The sequence below is a fragment of the Nothobranchius furzeri genome, chromosome 4 (genome assembly GCF_043380555.1).
Source record: "Nothobranchius furzeri strain GRZ-AD chromosome 4, NfurGRZ-RIMD1, whole genome shotgun sequence".
NCBI lineage: Eukaryota > Metazoa > Chordata > Actinopteri > Cyprinodontiformes > Nothobranchiidae > Nothobranchius > Nothobranchius furzeri.
In genome coordinates this window covers 85,794,868-85,813,566 of record NC_091744.1, presented here as the reverse complement: position 1 = coordinate 85,813,566, position 18,699 = coordinate 85,794,868, and the positions used below count along the sequence as shown (strand labels likewise).

General features: G+C 44.9%; 1 protein-coding gene across 6 annotated transcripts in view; it reads right to left on the bottom strand.

Annotated features, from left to right (window-relative positions):
• Positions 1-963: 963 nt before the first annotated feature.
• Positions 964-18,699, bottom strand: part of ndrg4 (NDRG family member 4) — a 79,142-nt gene continuing 61,406 nt past the window's right edge. For 3 of the 6 annotated variants that reach the window (XM_070550562.1, XM_070550563.1, XM_070550565.1), the window contains 14 exons: positions 14,020-14,125; positions 11,203-11,323; positions 11,016-11,078; positions 10,820-10,880; positions 10,456-10,542; positions 10,307-10,363; positions 10,076-10,179; positions 9,945-10,001; positions 9,784-9,835; positions 4,065-4,112; positions 2,775-2,810; positions 2,643-2,694; positions 2,426-2,464; positions 964-1,252 (listed from right to left, as the gene is read on the bottom strand). In XM_070550562.1, the coding sequence (XP_070406663.1) occupies positions 1,098-1,252; positions 2,426-2,464; positions 2,643-2,694; positions 2,775-2,810; positions 4,065-4,112; positions 9,784-9,835; positions 9,945-10,001; positions 10,076-10,179; positions 10,307-10,363; positions 10,456-10,542; positions 10,820-10,880; positions 11,016-11,078; positions 11,203-11,323; positions 14,020-14,125 (1,038 nt within the window). In that variant the 3' untranslated portion in view covers positions 964-1,097. Of the gene's footprint in view, positions 1,253-2,425; positions 2,465-2,642; positions 2,695-2,774; positions 2,811-4,064; positions 4,113-9,783; positions 9,836-9,944; positions 10,002-10,075; positions 10,180-10,306; positions 10,364-10,455; positions 10,543-10,819; positions 10,881-11,015; positions 11,079-11,202; positions 11,324-14,019; positions 14,126-16,258; positions 16,438-18,699 lie in introns of those variants that run through there. The other 3 variants (XM_015965306.3, XM_015965307.3, XM_070550564.1) reach the window with 3 other exon arrangements.

Genomic DNA, 18,699 nt, shown 5'->3' with positions numbered 1-18,699 from the left:
ACGCTTAAGACTTCCTACAACAAACACACACTCCTGTCCAGAGACACATGCATAACATTTGATCTGTTTTCCTTGTTTTTTCCCTACGCGGCACCCCCTAAAAGTCCAGCTTTCCTGGTTGCGTCTGACCCTCAGAGCAAACGAAACAGCAGCTTTGCGTGAGATGTTGCAGATTTTTCAGAGTTAGGCTAACTGTTTTAGAAACGGTTTGTGTGTATGAGAGTGTGTTTTGGGAAAGGGGGGTGGGGCGTGGAATGAAGAGGGATGCAGGCAATAATGAGGAACATTTAGCAAACACAGGAATGACACCTGGAGAAGAAAACCAGCTGGTTAAGGTTGGTTTATGCTTGACGCGTCCGCGAGGTCCGCGCGGCAAAATTGCGTCATTTTAACAACCACGCCCCTCCACCGCACCTCCGCACGGCCCAAACTTTCCGCACCGCGCACCTCGGAAAATTTCCAAACACGCGGATGGTCGAACGCGGAAAAACATGGCGTACTGGCAAGAACTGGTATGGCAGAGGTTGGTAAATACAGACATTTGTATGATTCAGCTCTCAGAGATCACCGTGATCAACATGTTGTTAATAATTCTTGGAGAGAAATAGCTTGCACTGTCGGAAAAGACGAGGACGCTGTTAAAAACGCTGGAATGCCATGTTGTAAACAGTCATTTCTACTTCTACTATGGTGTAGTGTTGGATGCATGCCGTAGAGCTCCATGCTGCCCCCTACAGTTTGGGAGAATATTGGCTCACCGCAGAGACGAGCCGCATGAACCATAAACGCTGCGAGTTGTGAAGCGCGTTCCATCCGCGAGCCGCATCACCGCGCGGAAAGTGAACGCGTCAAGCATAAACCAAGCTTTAGCTGCGGGGCAAAATGAGAGTGCAGGCGGGGGTCGAAAGGTCTGCCGGGCGTGTAACATTACGGATGGTACTTTACAGCGAAAGCAGAACGATAAAAGGATGTGGAGGATAAACACGAAGACAGAAAGACCTCGTTATCAGGCCAATTTTTTTGTTTCTTCCACCTCGTTTTTCTGTTTCCCGTTTTCTCCCCTCACCCCCTTCATCCCGCCCCCTTTCAGTGACTCTTCAGCACGACACCTCCATGGTTTGGGTGACCGCTCCGACTCCCTCGGTGCTGTCAGAGTTGGTGCAGGCCCGGGAGCGGGACCCCTCCCCAGAGCCGGCGCTGGTCAGGGAGGCCGTCCTGGAGCGGGCCAGGCGGGTCATACTGGCCGAGGGCACTGGGCGGAAAAAAACAACAAAAACAAACACAAAAGAAAATAGGAAGGATTAGGGATTACAACTTACAGGAATATACATGTAATCTGTTGATGTTGGGGGAATGTAGGGAGATCATGCTAATGTGGAGAACTTAAGATTATATTTTGTAGGGTGGGGGAAAAGGCAGCTGATAGGTTCACAGTCATCAGGGATTTAAGTAAAATGGCTAACATGTCGACACACAGACACACCGCTGGCACGCAGGGCTTCACGTTAAGCTCTCTTATAAACAGAGACAAGATTATTAGGAAGAGCCTGACTGGGCCAGCTTGACTCGGTGGTTTAATCTAAACTAATTAGATTCTTCAAACGCCTTCGGTCTCTCAGCACACCCAGAGGACAACATTTCATGATCATTCTGGCAAAACTATGAAGAAACCCAGCCATTAGTGCTACGTTAGCTAGCGCTGCAGCTAATTTCTGCTGTAAATACCAACAAAATAAATGTGATGTAAAAATTAAAAGCTTTTAGAATAAAATTTGGACTAAAACATATTTTACATTTGTTTTGAAATGCAATAATCACGCAGACTAGCTGTTAGCTCATTAGTGCAGACACAACTTCTCTGTTTCTTTAAACTGAGGTTGTTCAAAGAGCTATCACCAACAGGAAAAATATCAGTTGTTCGTGTATTTTCCTCAGAGACACAATTAATTCCTAAACAATATTCATTTCAAGGGCCTTTAGGGGAAGAATCTTTAACAGATCTGGAACAAAACCCCGACATGAGAGCGTTGGATCTCAGTGAGGCGTTGCTTCATGAGGATCATTTCATATATTTTTGGTAAAAATTTTGGGCTTTGTCATGATCGTGGTCCATGGGACTTTGCTCAAAGCTAGCATGACGCCACGCCAAGAGCATTGTTGGTGATGTGATGGAGCGGGGATGGGGAGGAGGAGGAGTGAGGGCAGTATATTTTTCCGTCGAAGGAAAAATTGATAAAACAACGATGGGGTTTAATGCTCTCGGGATAAAAAGAAACAGAAATGAGGAAAAAAGGAAACCAAAAACAGAAAATCACAGCCCAGACGTACTGTTCAGAACCCAAGAAATGAACCAACAGAAAATTAAAAAATGCCATCGGACGGGGCAGCAGTAAGAGTTCAGAGCTGAATGGGGAGGAGGAAGTACCTGGCCCTCCACTCAGCCTCCGATCCTTCACATAAGCGACTGAAAGAACGGGGCAAGGAGAACAGAGGCCAAGATTAACACAGCTCACGTCCCTCTGCATCAAACACATCACTCAAAGTCATCCTGCAGCTAGCTAAACTCCTGATGAAACAACTCATCCCTAGAAACGCTACCAGAAACATCCATGATGCCGTCATGAACGCCGGCTGATACTTACTGTAGCCCATTCCCTGCAGGAAATACTTGAAGGCTTCAGTCAGCTTTCCAGGCTGGAAGACAACAGGAATGCTGCGTTCACTGACCTGTAGGATTTTTGGGACTTTTCTGCTGATCGTGTGTGAAGAGTTACCTGTGTGAGCTGGGGGAGTCCTCCAGAGTCGGCCATCTGCCACAAGAGTACACCAACAACAAAAACTTATTGTATTCATATTTGTTAGAAGAAGTGATTTTAATATCTAACTGTCATGGTCTGCATCAGCCCCCTTCCTTTGTGCCTCCTGGTGTCCTCCATCCCTCTCTAGATTCCCTCTTGTGTCCCTTTGTTCCCCAGCTCCTCTTGTGCTCTCTTAGCGCCCTCATGTGTCCTTGTCTGCATCCCTGTTAAGTGTCTTATGTTGTAGCCCTTTGGCGCCCTCATGTGTCATTTTTCTGTGTGTCAGTTTAGTGTCTGATATCTTTTTTACTGTTTCCTCCCATGTCAGCTCCAGCCTCATTGTCCCCAGCTCAGTGTGTGTATGTGCTATGTCCTCCTCCAGCTAGTTTGTGTGGGTCCTTCTCTCTGTCTTTAGGAAATTGTTGTTTAGTTTTGTGTTAAGGTATTTGCCATCCTCTGTTTCTGTTTTCCCCATTGAGTTGATTAGTGTCACCTGCCTTCCCTCCAGCAGCTCACCCCACACACCTGCTTCCTGTTTCCCTGATTGCTCCTCCCAGTGTATTTAAGCCCTGTCTGTCTCTGTGTTCTTGTCTGTCCATTAATGTTTGCTTGTTGTTCTTGTCAGGCTTGTTCCAGTGTCTCTAGTCCTCTAGTGTTTTTATTGCTCAGTTAAGATTTTTGGGGTTTGGCTCCCTGCCTTTGGACTACTCCTAAATAAAGGATTTATTTTCATCATCTACCTCCTTCCTGGTTCATCTGGTTTTCTGCATTTTGGGTCCTAAACATCCTACTACACCAAATCCTGACACTAACAAGTAACCAAAAAAACCTCTTTGTGTCCATGATCATGCTGTTTTTAACCCTCCCATTGTCCCGTGGGGCGACTCCTTCAGGAAAGGTGACCACTGAGCAGGGTTGATGGTTTATCCCTTGAGGTCCGTGTGGGAGAGTTAAATCAAACCATTTCATTAAACTGATGGTAGATTTATTTCTTATAGAAAGATACTTGAATTTTAAAGCTGTTTTTATACTTTTAACTTCTTATTAGGTTTGATTTTCTGCTGTTATTTGTTTCCACTTCCAACTTATTTCTAACCATTTTGAGCATCTTCACTGAGTGGCTCATGGACCAGAGGTCTTTGTCGCAGATTCACAGAAGGTTTAAGTTTCATGTCTATTTCACATTGTTAGAAGTTATTAAATTACTTGGAAACAGAGAGTATATGTTTGACTCTAGTTTCCGTGCTCTCTTTAGGACTCTGTTACCTTTAAAAAGGTGGTGTTGGTGGGATCCAGTTTGGAGTTGCACTCAACCTGAAAGATAAAATCAAAACCAGCAGAAATTATTAGATGATTTACAATAAAAACCATCCACTCATTCATTTTTGTCCGTTTATCCAGAGTCGGGTCGCGGGGGCAGCAGCCTCAGTCGAGAGGCCCAGACTTCCCTCTCTCCAGCCACTTGGGCCAGCTCCTCCGGGGGAATCCCGAGGCGTTCCCTGGCCAGGTGAGAGACGTAGTCCCTCCACCGTGTCCTGGGTCTACCTTTAGGTCTTCTCCCGGTTGGACGTGCCCGGAAAACCTCACCAGGGAGGCATCCAGGAGGCATCCTGACCAGATGCTCGAGCCACCTCAACTGGCTCCTCTCCATGTGGAGGAGCAGCGGGTCTACTCCGAGCCCCTCCCAGATGACCGAGCTTCTAACCCTATAGAGCCCAGACACCCTGCAGAGAAAACTCATTTCGGCTGCTTGCACTCACGATCTCGTTCTCTCGGTCATTACCCAAAGCTCGTGACCATGGGTGAGGGTAGGAACGTAGGTTGACCGGTAAATAGAGAGCTTTATGACCGGAGCTTGGTCGTAAGTCGGGTTCATTCCCATTCTCAGAGTTGGTTGGACTCCGCCAAGGCTGTCCTTTATCACCAATTCTGTTCATAACTTTTATGGACAGGATTTCTATTCACAGCCAAGGTGTGGAGGGGATCTATTTTGGTGGCCTATGGATCAGGTCTCTGATTTTTGCAGATGATGTGGTCCTGTTGGCTTCATCAGAACGTGATCTCCGGCTCTCAGCCGAGTGTGGCGCAGCAGGGATGAGAGTCAGCTCCTCTAAATCAGAGACCATGGTCTGGAGTGGGAAAAGGGTAGAGCGCCTCCTCCGGGTCAGGGAGGAGGTCCTGCCCCAAGCGGAGAAGTTCCGGTATCTTGGGGTTTTGTTCACAATAAAACACTTTGCACTCAATCTCCTCTGGTTGTTACATCAGGCAGTCGAACATGAGCCAATAACATGTGATCACGTGCAAAAATCATGATTTATGTACCGACTTTTTGTTAAAAGGCAGATGGACACCCGACATAAACCTTAAAGAGAAGAATTCAGCCTCCAGTTCTGGGTTTATTCACACCAGGTTTAGCATTTCTGACTCAATCTCTGTCTCTATTCCTGCTGAAATCACGCCTCCGGTATTTACATTCATCCGGCTGAATCCTTGTGTACTCTCAGCCTTCCTGAGCAGCTTTTCTGTTGGTCCCGAGATCTTTTTCTTACTTGATCTCCAATGAAAAACATTTTTTGCAAATATTTCAGGGTTAAGCATTGAACAATTGCGTGAAAAAACACTTGGAATAGACATAAACTCCTCATACAGATGCAGATAGTCAACAGTTAATGCAGCGCCTGCATGCATGATGTTTATATGCAGAATCTGTGCCCATGTGACTGACCCAGATTATGCAGTGTGCTGCAGAGATGAGTCAGTCCAGATGGCTGACATGCACACACACACACACACACACACACACACACACACACACACACACACACACACACACACACACACGCACTCAAATTAGACAGATGTGCACAGATAGTCACTCATAGCGCATGACAGCTCATTTCTCTCTGATGCCTTTCATCCTGCTGGTTGCTGAATTTTGCAGGCTGCGGCCCAAACCCCGAAAGCAAACACGACCTGAACCTGACAGCTCTTGTAATCAAAAGCTTTCTGTGCAAACTAGACTAATTTATTACAAAAATGAGTTATAAACAGGCAGAGGAATTAAAGGAGGAGTCAAAAATCATTACATCTGACTTGAAAATGACTCTGCAGAACGAGAGGTGGCATTTGGTCCAAAGGCGGCAGGTCCTGCAGCTCATATCATCAAATGTAACACATTAGCATGACCTCCATCTGTCATGTTCAATAAAACATCTATGCGCTTTGCTTGCCCCCTCCCCTTCGTCTCTGCAGGAGGTTTTATAACAACACATCGCATGTCCGCTGCCTACATCTGACAGGGGCCCATTTGATTCAAATCTGAGCAAAAAGCTGATTTTCTGGTGCAGAAGTGAAAATATCTGGGCCGCTTGAAAGCAGGAAGCCCTGGAGACATGTCAAGGCCATCCGCCCCCCGGAAAAACACACAACTACTCACACAGGAAGGGTTACGCGAGGACAGGACCAGGTCTGACCTGTTTATGTTTACCTGAGGTCCTCCATCTGCTGAGAGGTTTAAACCCTTGGTTTAGTTTCGCGGCTCCGCCGCATCTTTCTGCTCACACTCGTCGCATTTGACCGCATCAGAACAAATCTACGCCTTTTCTCTTGCATCTTATTGGGGCAGCAATGGCTCAGGAGGAGCGGCTCATCCAGTGATCGGATGGTTTCTGGCCAAGTGCCTGCTCCTTGTGTCTCTTTGGGTTTTGTCTCTTCCACGACCCAAAAACAGGATTGTTAATCTGGATTATAAAACTGATTTTATCCCGTGTCTCCATGATGGACTGCTTCTGATCTGATGTTGATGTGAATACAAAATAAGATTGTCTTGTGTTTTGTGAAAGGTGTTTGAAGAGAAAATTATTCTTTTTTTTTTATTCTTAAACCAAAAATATCAAATTCTTCTGCCAAATTTCATGGTTCTCGACCGGAAAAGGGTGGCTTGCCAACTCCGGGTCGGGGAGAGGTCCTACCTCAAGTGGAGGAGTTTAAGTATCTCGCGGTCTTGTTCACGAGCAGTAGCGGTTTTAGGCACGGGCAGACAGGGCAGTAGCCCGGGGCGGCATTTTTTCATGACACAAAAGGGGCGCACAAGCGCGGAGTAAAAAAAAAAAAAAAAAGGGAAATCTGCGCCGCACCGAGGTTTTCTATTATCTGTCATATGACAGTGTCTGGATTGGAAACAGCAAGTTGGCGCCCCCTGCAGTTGCAGGCGCTCCTGCTGACTGAGAACGTTCACGTGCTCCGTGTGTCTATGAAGAACAGGAAGGGGAGGGGTGCGGCGGGGGAATTCACCCCTGCGTCTTTCCCAAATGAAATGAGCGTGCAGGGGCTGAATCAACTGTATTAACATGGCTAAAGTCAATCACATCTTAACGTTCTTCCATATTTCATTCATAATATCATAAACACAGGCCTATCATTCTTTCAGGTTTCTCTGAATTGTGTGAAATGGCCGAATAAAAAAAGGAAAAACAAAACGATTTTGTGGTCCCCACCCCCCATCAAGGTCAAATTGTTTAGTCCTGACTAAAGGAAACTTACTGAGTCAGGAGCCAAACAGAAGAGATGAACATAAAAAGGCTAAAACCACCAGGTGCCCCATTCAGGGGGAAAAAAAAGAAAAAAGAGGAGAAAGATAAAGGTATGTAGCTCTCATGATGCATGTTTTCAATTTTTTGAACCAGTTAACTGGGATTTTAACGGTTAAATGCGGTCAACTAATTGCTAACAGAGCTAATAGGGCTGAAATATTTAAACGAATATTCAAATGGTTCGAAAAAAGTCCTTGAATCGTTTTTTACTGATTCAAACTAGGATTTGTTAAATGCTCGCTGCAGCCTGTGGCCTGCCTGAACAACAACACACACATGTTGATCATGTTCACGTAATAATAAATAAAAACTGTACAAGCAGAAGAAAACTCCCCAGTCACCACTAACTATCCTGTTTATTTATTGCAGATGGCTGCACTGATTATTTTTTACATGATTTGTTCTGTAAAAGTTGGCATTTTTGGTAGTCTACAGTTTTTTATGTCAGTTTAAATTACAATTTCAGAGGCAATTCTAAAATATTATGGATCATGAGATCTATTGGAGATCTACCCCAACTTTTGGACTGCTCTGCCAGTCACTGTGGCTCAAGCTGAGAGGAGCTTTTCAAAACTTGATCAAGTCATACCTGAGGTCACCTATGTTTCAGGGGCGGCTCACTAACCTGGCTCTGATTAGTATCAATCACTCAGTAGGGGAGCAGATTTCATGTGATGACATTATTGATGATGTTGCATCAAGGTTAGGTTTTAATTTTAGTTTGTGTTTTCTATTCTAAGTGCAATGCTGTAGTGATTATCTTTAGTTTGTTACGTGTGAAATATTTTTGCTATTTAGAATATTTATTATAAATTATGTTCATATATTCTTAATATTTAGTTATTGTTTGTTTTTGTATATTTGATTCTATATATTTTGATACAGTATATAATGTATATTGCTTTACATTCTGACAACTTCATAGTAATTAATGTAAATATGTGCAACTTAGAAAATGAATGTTCAATAGTCCTTCTAATAAAACATGCCTTGTAGAAAACATGCGTGTGTTCATGCAGGTGGGGTGGTGTGGTGGTGGTGGTGGTGGGGGGGGGGCGGTTGGGGGGGGGGCGCTCAAAGGGGGCCTCGCCCGGGGAGTAATTCGATGTAGAACCGCCACTGTTCACGAGTGAGGGTAGGAGGGATCGGGAGATCGACAGGAGGATTGGTTCGGCGTCTGCAGTGATGCGGACGCTGAGCCGATCTGTCGTGGGGAAGAGGGAGCTGAGCCAGAAAGCCAGGCTCTCGATTTACCGGTCGATCTACGTCCCAATCCTCACCTATGGTCATGAGCTTTGGGTAATGACCGAAAGAACGAGATCGCGGATACAAGCGGCCGAAATGAGTTTCCTCCGTAGGGTGGCCGGACTCAGCCTTAGAGATAGGGTGAGGAGCTCGGACATTCGGGAGGGACTCGGAGTAGAACCGCTGCTCCTCCGGATCTAAAGGAGTCAGTTGAGGTGGTTTGGGCATCTGGTCAGGATGCCTCCTTGTTACGTGCCGTGCCCCTTTTCGGCCACAAGATGGCCTCAGTGGCTTCTGCCTCACCCGTCTCCTGGTGCTCAGCTGGATCAAATCATGGCTGATCACTTACCAGCTGTTAAAAGCTGCTTTCAGCCATCAGTTCTTTGAGAAGGTCCCGGATAGCGTGTACTGGCAACAGTGTCTCTTCTCCTCGGTTCGCTCTTTGGATAAACTCACTTGGATTAAGATTTTGGACTTGCATTTGTAGACTTCGGCACGTTTTTGGACGTAGACCTCGGATCGCCCCTTTTGTATTTTTTTACTAATATTCTCGGTTGTTTATCCCCATCCCCTTCTGGGTTGGCGCTTTTCGTTCCTCCCTTTTGTAAATAACTCCCCTTCGTTTTGTGTTTATTATTGTAAATATATCATTTTGTAATAAATCCTTTGTTTTTTTTAAGGGACACACCAATTTTATTACGTCTCTCCTCATCACTCCTAGAGAGCCGGGGACGTAATACTCCTGGACGCCTCCCTGGGGAGGTGTTTCGGGCATGTCCTGCCGGCAGGAGGCCCCCGGGTCGACCCAGGACACGTTGGAGAGGTTACATCTCCAATCTGGTCCGAGAACGCCTTGGGGTCCTGCCGGAGGAGCTGGTGGAGGTGGCCAGGGGGAGAAGACGGTCTGGAGCCCCCTGGTTGGGATGCTGCCCCCGCGACCCGGATAAGCGGAGGAAGACGACGACGATTTTACGACGAAAAATATCAAAGATGTGATGAAGTGTAACTCAAAGATTCGGTTCCATCATCCAAAGTGAGCCGACTTTCAAACACGATTAAAATCTGAGTGATGAAGACTTTACAACTGCAATTATTTCCTAATCTGTAATTTAAACCCTGACTGGTGACGGGTAAGCTGCAGGACTCACCACTCCCTCCTCAGCAGGTGCGTTGTCTCCGACAACCAGCATCACAGGACACCTGCGGAGGGTCACCAGAACAAACGGGTAAAACTCTGAACCTCGTGCTGTTTATGACTCTCTTTAGCTCTCTGAGGTCTTCGGCGACAATTCTGACTAAAAAAACTCACTTTAAGGTCTTGGCATTGAGAGCTGTCCCGCCGCGGTTCATCTCCAGATCCCTCCGACTGGAAAGAACAAAAAGAATAAAATACCTTTGATGTTCGAAGCCCAACAAGACCGGACCGTGGCCATCGCTCACCTGTTGTACAGGTTCCAGAAAAGCTGCAGGTTGTAGTTGTTGATGGCGTTGTTGATCTGTTGTCTGTAGCTCTGAACCAGTTCTGAGTTGTTTACCAGTTCGTCCTGGACACACACACACACACGCACGCACGCACACGCACACGCACGCACACACACACACACACTTTCAATAACCTAATTAAAAAGAACAGAAATGCTTTCCGGCCATTTTCTGACCCTCCAATCTGACCTGGCTGAAAAGATGAGGCAGCACAACGTCTGGGATGTTGCTGGTCAGACCTGACAGCTGGAGAGACGCCAGGAAGATGTTTTAATGATCATTTCTATTACAAAAATCTAAAACAAACACACTGATGTTTCACGGTGACGCTGAGGCACCTTAGAGGCAGCCCAGTCAATCCATCCTTTGCCGTTTGGGTTGATGTTCAGCAGAACCAAACCCTCCACCAGGTCAGGGTGGATGAGCTGAGGGCAGAAAAATCACAATAAGACTTCCCTCTGCTGCACCGGATGTTGCATCCCAACATATCATAAGATGGTAGCAGCGAAGAGTTTATTAGGATTTTATCTGTTTTGTTTTTTAAACAAACGGTTGAATTCTGCTTTTAAAAGGGATCTTTTTAAATTGTATGTATGTTTTTATTCTGATCATGGCAACGTGAAGCTTCACGTAGATAAACCTAGTTGTAGGAAGCAGAAAAAATGTGAATTTCATTGTTTGCTTCACCAAATGAACACTTACAGCAAACTTAGCCAGAATGTAAGCTCCAGCTCCAACTCCGATCCCGACGACGCTCTTGAATCTGAAAAAATAAATAAACTAATCCATCTAATTTGATGTATTCTCAGTAAAGAATGTCTACACAGAGAGAAAATATGTTGTATATTCATTAAAGGCCTTTATGGGTAATTTCGTTTTGAAAGGCGGATGCACCGACCCAAAGTGCTGCACCACAGTGGGCAGCATGCCAGCCAGCTGGTCCATGGTGGGATACTGGAAGCTGTGGAAAGAAATACAAAACTGCATTCAAACAACGTCTGTTTGATTCCAACCATGACTGGCCGAAGCAGCACATAACTAATGATACGAGTTTCTGCATGAACAGTGCAAACGTGCATCCGTACCCTTGTGGAAACTGTGCAGCTCCGACCTGCTGCCCCGGAGCGTCAACGTGGCAAATCACAAAGTGCTTGGTGATCTCCTGCATGTCCTCGTTGTTGAAGAAAGGGTTGAAGCACAGCTTGTCTGGAGGGTGAGAGGGCAGACGACAGGGAATAAACACAGGTCGGATGGGGGGATGACAGCAGAGGAATGTGAACGCATGAAATATTCATCTAGGGGTGTCAAATATGCGGCCCGCGGGCCAGAGCTGGCCCGCAAGCGGGTTGAATCCGGCCCGCGAGATGGTTGTGTAAACTTTATTTTCATACTTTACAATGTAGAGTGAAAATAAACGTATCTTTGTGAGCAAGTTTTCTCTGTAATGAGTATAAATAAAACAAAGCTGCGCTCAAGGCTCACACAAGAACTTGAATCACATCCTGAAGTCGGCCGCCACTCAGGATGTGACTCCTGATGTTGATGTGCTGGTGAAAGCTAAAAGATGTTAAGTAAAATGAGTCAAATATATTTTAAGTGCTGCATGAAACTGATCTAGCCATGTGATCTGTAAGCTCTTTGAATCACTAAGGAATGTTTATTTTATTTGTTGATTTTTTTATTTTTTTTCAAATGTTCAAGTACACTTCAGGTGTTGTACTTGTACTACACAGTCCTCAGGCTCCAGCCTTGTTTTATATTGATTGTATTAAAACAAAGAAAACAATCTGAAGTCGTTTTTAATTTACCGGTCCGGCCCACTTGGGACTAGATTTCCCTCGATGTGGCCCCTGAGCTAAAATGAGTTTGACACCCCTGATCTACACGGAAGATCCTGAAGGTGCCCATCTGCCGAGCTGATCCTGGACCAGTGAACAGGGTAGCACCTCCTGCTGATGCCTCTGACAGTCAGCCTTCACTCAGCTAAACCGAGAAACACTAACGGGTGATTAACTTAAACTAGTTTCCCTGATCGGACTTCGTCGGAGGCAGAATGAACGGCTTTATTTTCTGCGTTGATCTGATTTGAACGTCGCTGAGGATCACATCTAGATGCTGACCCGTCTCCGGAAGCTTTGTGGAAAACTCGGAACATTAAACTCTGAAAAAGCGTCCGCTCCACCCATCGGCGCTGCAGCTGGCCTGTTTTCCGAGTCGCTGAAGCCGGGCAGCAGCACACGTTGCTCCTCAGACTCATCAGACCAGCTAACACGACCACAGGTGGACGTTCAGGCTCAGGCATGGACGTAATTTTGGGGGGGTACAGGGGGGACATGTCCCCCCCACTTTTTCCAAAGTCAAGTTTTGACCCCTGCACTTTTTACCATCCAAAAACAATATTACGCTATATTAAATTGACACTGGTTGAGCTCTAGGACCGAGCAGAAAACAACCATTTGTGTTGAAGCCCGTTTCCCATTAGAGCATACTGTAAAGATACCCCCCCCCCCACCCCCACCCCCCCGTCCCCTCCACTTCTAAAGTGAAAATTACGTCCATGGGCTCAGGGCATCGGTGAGGTGAGAAGCGCTTCAGCGGGGATGCGCTGATTCATCGGTCCATGCTGAACTCCCACTGACTCCATGACCTTCTTTATCCCTCTTTACTTTATTTATCTCTCTCTCTCTAAACTCTCCTCCTTTTCTCTCCTCCTCCGCAGTCGGATTTAAAACTTCCGCTTCATTGTCGGTAATTCCTCCTACATGACTTCTCTTCTGCTTTCTCACTACTAATCCCTTTGGTCAGGGTCTGTTTTTCCCACCCTTCTTCTCCTCTCTGCTCCGGCGTTCCTGCAGCACGCGGCTCCATCTGCTCATCAGGAGTCACTTCAAAGGAGGAATTCACTTCCAGAAACATCTAATTGTGTTCATGTTGCAACAACACTCCACTTCTACTCCTCCTTCCTGTGTGCTCTTACTTTCCCACCACGTATTTCTGTTTTCTTGTGTTTTCGTCTCAGATGATGACGATGATGTTGAAAAAGAGCAACAACATGCAGATATCTGCAGTCAAGCCAGCAGTCCTCCCCCACCCGTCCAGGCAGCGCCGCAGTGCTGCTGGCTGGCCCCGCCCACCTCTTTCTGCAGGATGGGAATGTTTATCTGACCCACATTTCATCCGCGCTCCTCTCACTCACCGTCCCAGCTCCTCTTTTCTATTTTTGTCCCATTTAAAGACAAATCTTCTCTCAAGGACTTTAGTTTTTCCTGTGGGTCGCTCCGTTCTTCACCTACTCGTGTGTTTTGCCTAATCATGGACTCTGGGCGTATGAACGCTGGCATGTTGGGCACATGAAAGTGACACGAATGCGGTGACAGCTGTCATCCCTCTGCACATTAAAGTCATGAAATCTATTTCAGGATGCTGAAATCATCGTTTCCTCAGAAATGACACATAAACCTGTCAGAGTAGGTCTTCGGTTCATTTTTCAGCTCAAACCAACATCCGACAGATGCGATTACCCTGTTTTATTTGTTGCTAGGCAACCTAAGCTTAACTCTGACAGTTTACAGGTTTTAGAGTGTTTAGGGCACCTTTTTTCCCTTTTTTAATGGCTTGAAATGAACAACTTGGATCAATTAGCCACATCATTTACGCTTATGACTTTAGCTAACAGCGGATTATGGCATTAAATGTTGTATTGTAGCTATAATAATCAATTGTTTCTGGTAATATTTTATATGTTTGCTGTAAAATAGCTAAATCTAACCATAAGAAACAATTATAATCTTATAAATCTTGCTTTAATTAAGGTTCTGTCCTCCTTAAGGATTGTGGCGTTCTGCTAATCATCACCTCTGATGGAAGCAGGACTTGTAACACCTGTCGACACAAATACTCACGGTTCAGCCCCACATCGTGGTAGGTGAGGATGGCAGGCTTGTTTCCTTTGGGCGCTCCTCGGATCACCACGTGCAGCATCCCATAAGGAGTCTCCACATCATGATCCTGTGAAACACAAACGCACGAAAACCCTCAAACGGTGGTTCACACAGCTGACACGCACATCCTGGGAGTTTCCCTTCCATCCCAAGTGTTTTGTCTTTAAAGGCAGTCGGCTCCATTTGATCCTCATTGATCTTTCATTGATTAACTGCTGGATCTCTGCTGGAATAGAAGGAATAATTAGCATAACAGAGCAGATCCCACCTAACAAGGCATGGATTGCATCATAACAATCAATACTTTTAAATAAGTTATTAGCAAACGTGTTCAAAGGTGACGTCCGATAATAAAAGTGGAAGCGGATTCACGTCGTTAAAAATCCAGCTGTCGTTTCCCCAAATCATGAAAGATTCTTCATTTTATTAAATGTATGTTTTAAAAATACTTGTAAATTATAAGAATTGTTATAATGCATTAAACAAGAATTTATCATGATACAAAAATCTTTTACATATTTTAATAATCTGCAGGAATTTGGAAAAAACACGGTAAAATGTGGGAAAAGTACAAAAATAAAGCTTAAAAACAAACAAAAAAAAGATTGTTTTTCATTTCATTTCTACCCTAAATATGAAAAATGTGCATAAGGTTAAGAATTCAAATGAATTCAAATGAATCTCAGGCACAAGCTGCATGTGTGAAATAAATATTTTGCATTTAATTGAACACTTTTCATGTCAACAGTCAGCTTGTGACAGAACACACTTCTGCAGACTTGCATTTATATTTAATATAATTTCTAACAAAAATATATCAACTTCATGGTTTACTTACACATGTTGTCGCCAAAAACATTTGAGGTGATCTGTTGTGTTTTTATGTAAATCACTGTCTCAGGCAGATAGTCTCAGCAGTTGGCTGCTGCAGAATCAACACTGATAATTATAAAATCTCCCTTCGTTAACACTTTCTACAACTCAAGAATGCAATTAATAGCATGTAATAAAAATCAAAGGTTTAGTGCTCTAATCATGTCATCTAAAAACAAACATTTCTGGAACGATCGCACAGAAAGATCAAGTTTTTAATCTGCAGCCGCTGCAAAAAGGTGCAGAAGAAATCAGTCATGCATCCAAACAGATCATGTTTGACCCACATTTTGTCAGCATCTGCTGGTCGCAGTGAGCCAAACTCAAAATGGAGGTACGGCACACACACAAGCACACACACACACACACACACACACACACACACACACGCGCGCACACGCACACGCACACAGTCAAACAGCTGAGTGAAAAAAATCCTGTCATCTTTAAACAGCCACTAAATCTCTTCTTCTAGGTCACTCACACAACAAGAAACACATAGCAGGTTTGGATCCAGCAGGCTGACAAAAATCTTCTATAATCCCCTCTAGCAGACACTCACACAGCCAACAGTTACGTGTTAATCTGGACAGATTATCTCACTATTAATTCAGCTTTAACAACAGTTTTATCTCCAATCAGCTTTCTAATTTCAGGCAGTTCTGCATCAGAGGCTTTGTTTTCCAGTTTGTTCTAATGACACACACACACACACACACACACACACACACACACACAAAAATACCCACAAACATACACATAAGTACAAAAAACAAACACATACACACACCTATGCACATGCACTCACACATAAACACTATCACGAACACGCACACACACGCACACACACACACACACACACACACACACACAAAAGCATCATAACTTCCAGATGAAGAGCTCCCACACTATCTTTATAGAAAGTTTTCCCGATGCATCGTTTAGGATTTCCACGGCAGCGTCCCTTTTGGTAACCTTTATGCTGAAAAAGATGAGCCGAGGTTTTAGCTGCGTCACACTAAAAAGTTCAGACATGCAACACACAACTTCTGTTTGTTATCGAAAACTCAAATGAATTCAAAATCTTAAAATTTGTTGTTGTTTTTTTTGCTAATTTTCCCTTGAGGTGGAATTTGCAGCCATCTGTGTTTCTGCACCAAAGTGTGTCAGTGGGCCAGAGTCAAAGAGTGACCCATCAACAGGCCCAATCACTGCACTTTAACTAGTTATAAACGATCCACATCATCACAAAGGAAACCTTCAACAGTGTCTAAGACGTATCCCCAAACAGAGAAATGAGAAAACCCGAACACCCAGCTGCACTCACCCCATCCCAACACTCAGGCATGGCTGCTGTGTGTTTACTCTCAGCTGATGACGAGGAGGAGAGCGCAGGCGAGCGGCCAGACCTCTCCGGTTTTAAGGGACTAGGTCCTGGTGAGCACTCGCTGCAGGATGGAGATCTAGACGGAGATGCTGCGGAGTCTTTGTCTGCTCCGCACTGCTGTCAACAACACTTTTACTCTGGGAGCAGAGGCCCCGCCTCCCTCCTCCTCTTCCTTCCCTCACCCATCCCTGCACCAGAGACAAGAGAGTGGGCAGCGCCGCTGATGATTGGCCCAGAGGGCAGCCTCCCCCCTCTGTGATTGGTCAGCTGTCCCGTAACACTAAAAGCTCTCATCAGCACCACTGCTCTGTTTTCGAGGTGTTGTTGTTTACATCCTTTCCTCAGCGACCTTGTTTTTTTCATCACTTTTGATGAAGACAGTTTTTTAGGAACAAGGAAAACTATTTTCTTACAGGATATCAAACAAACCTATGATGGTTAATTATCAAACTTCTTTGCAAAATCCTGAAAAAATGATTTGTGGAAGTCAAATAGGTCAAATACAGCCTAAACACATGCCTCATTTGGAGCGTTGCATGTGAAAAAATGCAATTTTGCTAATCTTGCAATTGCAATAGTGCTTACTGCATAATAGTGTATATATTCCTGGAAATATCCATTCATCCTCTGAAGATGTATTCAGATGGACTCGCGTTACCCACACTGATAATGTGGTAACAAAAACAGATCACTAAAAGGTTTCTGTTCATTTGCATCCCTGGATGCTTTGACCTTGATGTGACCTTGATTGTATGATGATAAAGCTGTGATCCTGACCTGAAACAACACAAACCTTAGGATGCCGCGTGACATTTGGACATCAAATCAACACATCTGAGGTGAATGAAAAGCACAATAATAATGTTGAGAGTACGAAGCCCACGTGCACGCTCACGTGGCTTCTATGGTGAGCTTGCTGCAGACTCCCCCCTCCCTCCCCGCCTCAGCAGGCTCTTCAGAGTACTTCTACACCTCCATCTCTCCTCTTTTTCATCCCAGCCATTCCCTTTGCTTCCTGCTGACAGAAAGCTCAGCACCTTCCTCTTCCTCTCTGACTGTTTCCCCCTTTCCCCTACATGGGAGGATAACGCCCTCCCTGCTGACTCTGTGTCACCCCGTCAGCTCTGAACTTACGTTCTGTGTCAGCGAGCAACGATGTGCACGAGGGAATCTGAAATGCAAACTGAATCCGTCTCCCTTTTGGAAGCGTTTAACACTAACCATTTACACGTTGGTTGCCGTCTGCAGCGCCGGGACACGTGCGTTCACACCTGCAGACAATCCTCCTGGTTCATTTTCAGAAAATTCTGAGTAAAGTTTTTCCATTACTGTTAAAAAACTAGAACACAAGAACATTCCTACAATCCCAAATCATCCTCCAGGGAATTTTCAGCCTGGCGAGCCATCCTGTGCACGTGAATACATGGTCTCACCGAAGAAAGAGCTTGGTCACGGGGCGGAATAAACAGTTTTCTATCAAAATACCTCTGGACAGGGCGACCAATCAGAGCAACGAATTGTGTTTTCATCACTACAAGAATAAGCGGGCTGTCCAAGAAGTCTAACTCCCAGCTTTAGTCCGTGAGGCAGACACCTTGTCTACATTTAAGAATAGGTTTAAAACATTTTTATTTGATAGGGCTTATGGTTAAAATCTGATGTTAGCCTAGATCTGGACAAGTGGGGGAGTACAGGGAGGTGGAGTGTACAGTCGGTAAAGACGGCTCTCCCTTGCCCTGCCTCCAACATGCCTCCATCTAAAAAGGCTAGGTCATCCAGAGTTATCTCTGTAGTTATGCTGCTATAGGCTTAGACTGCTGGAGGATACACTGACCACTTTTCACACTCTACTGCTTTCTTCTACAATCTGCTCTTTAACTGTATTATTTCCTGCTATTTCAGCTGTTAACTTTATTTTCTCTGTAAGTGTTTTTCTCCCCAGAAGAAGCTACAACGATGTTCTGCTGAGCTGTGGTGGCCTCATGGAGGGGGCCATCGACTAGCACACTGCTGCTAACCACTTAAACATTCTCCCTCTCCTGATAATAACTTTTTACTCTCTTTGACGTTGGATGTGCTACTACTAGTTTATCTGTTTAATTATAGATCCACTAGGATAAATACAATAAAGTTTATCTCTCACCTAATAGAATATTTACTAAGAAATCACAATGTAACCATAGAAACACTACTTGGTATATGTTTTGTGTGTGTGTGTGTGTGTGTGTGTGTGTGTGTGTGTGTGTGTGTGTGTGTGTGTGTGTGTGTGTGTGTGTGTGTGTGTGTGTGTGTGCATGCGGCATGGCGGATGGCTGCTTATGCTGAGCCAGGATCCTCTGGAGGTTTCTTCCTGTTAAAAGGGAGTTTTCCTCTCCACTGTC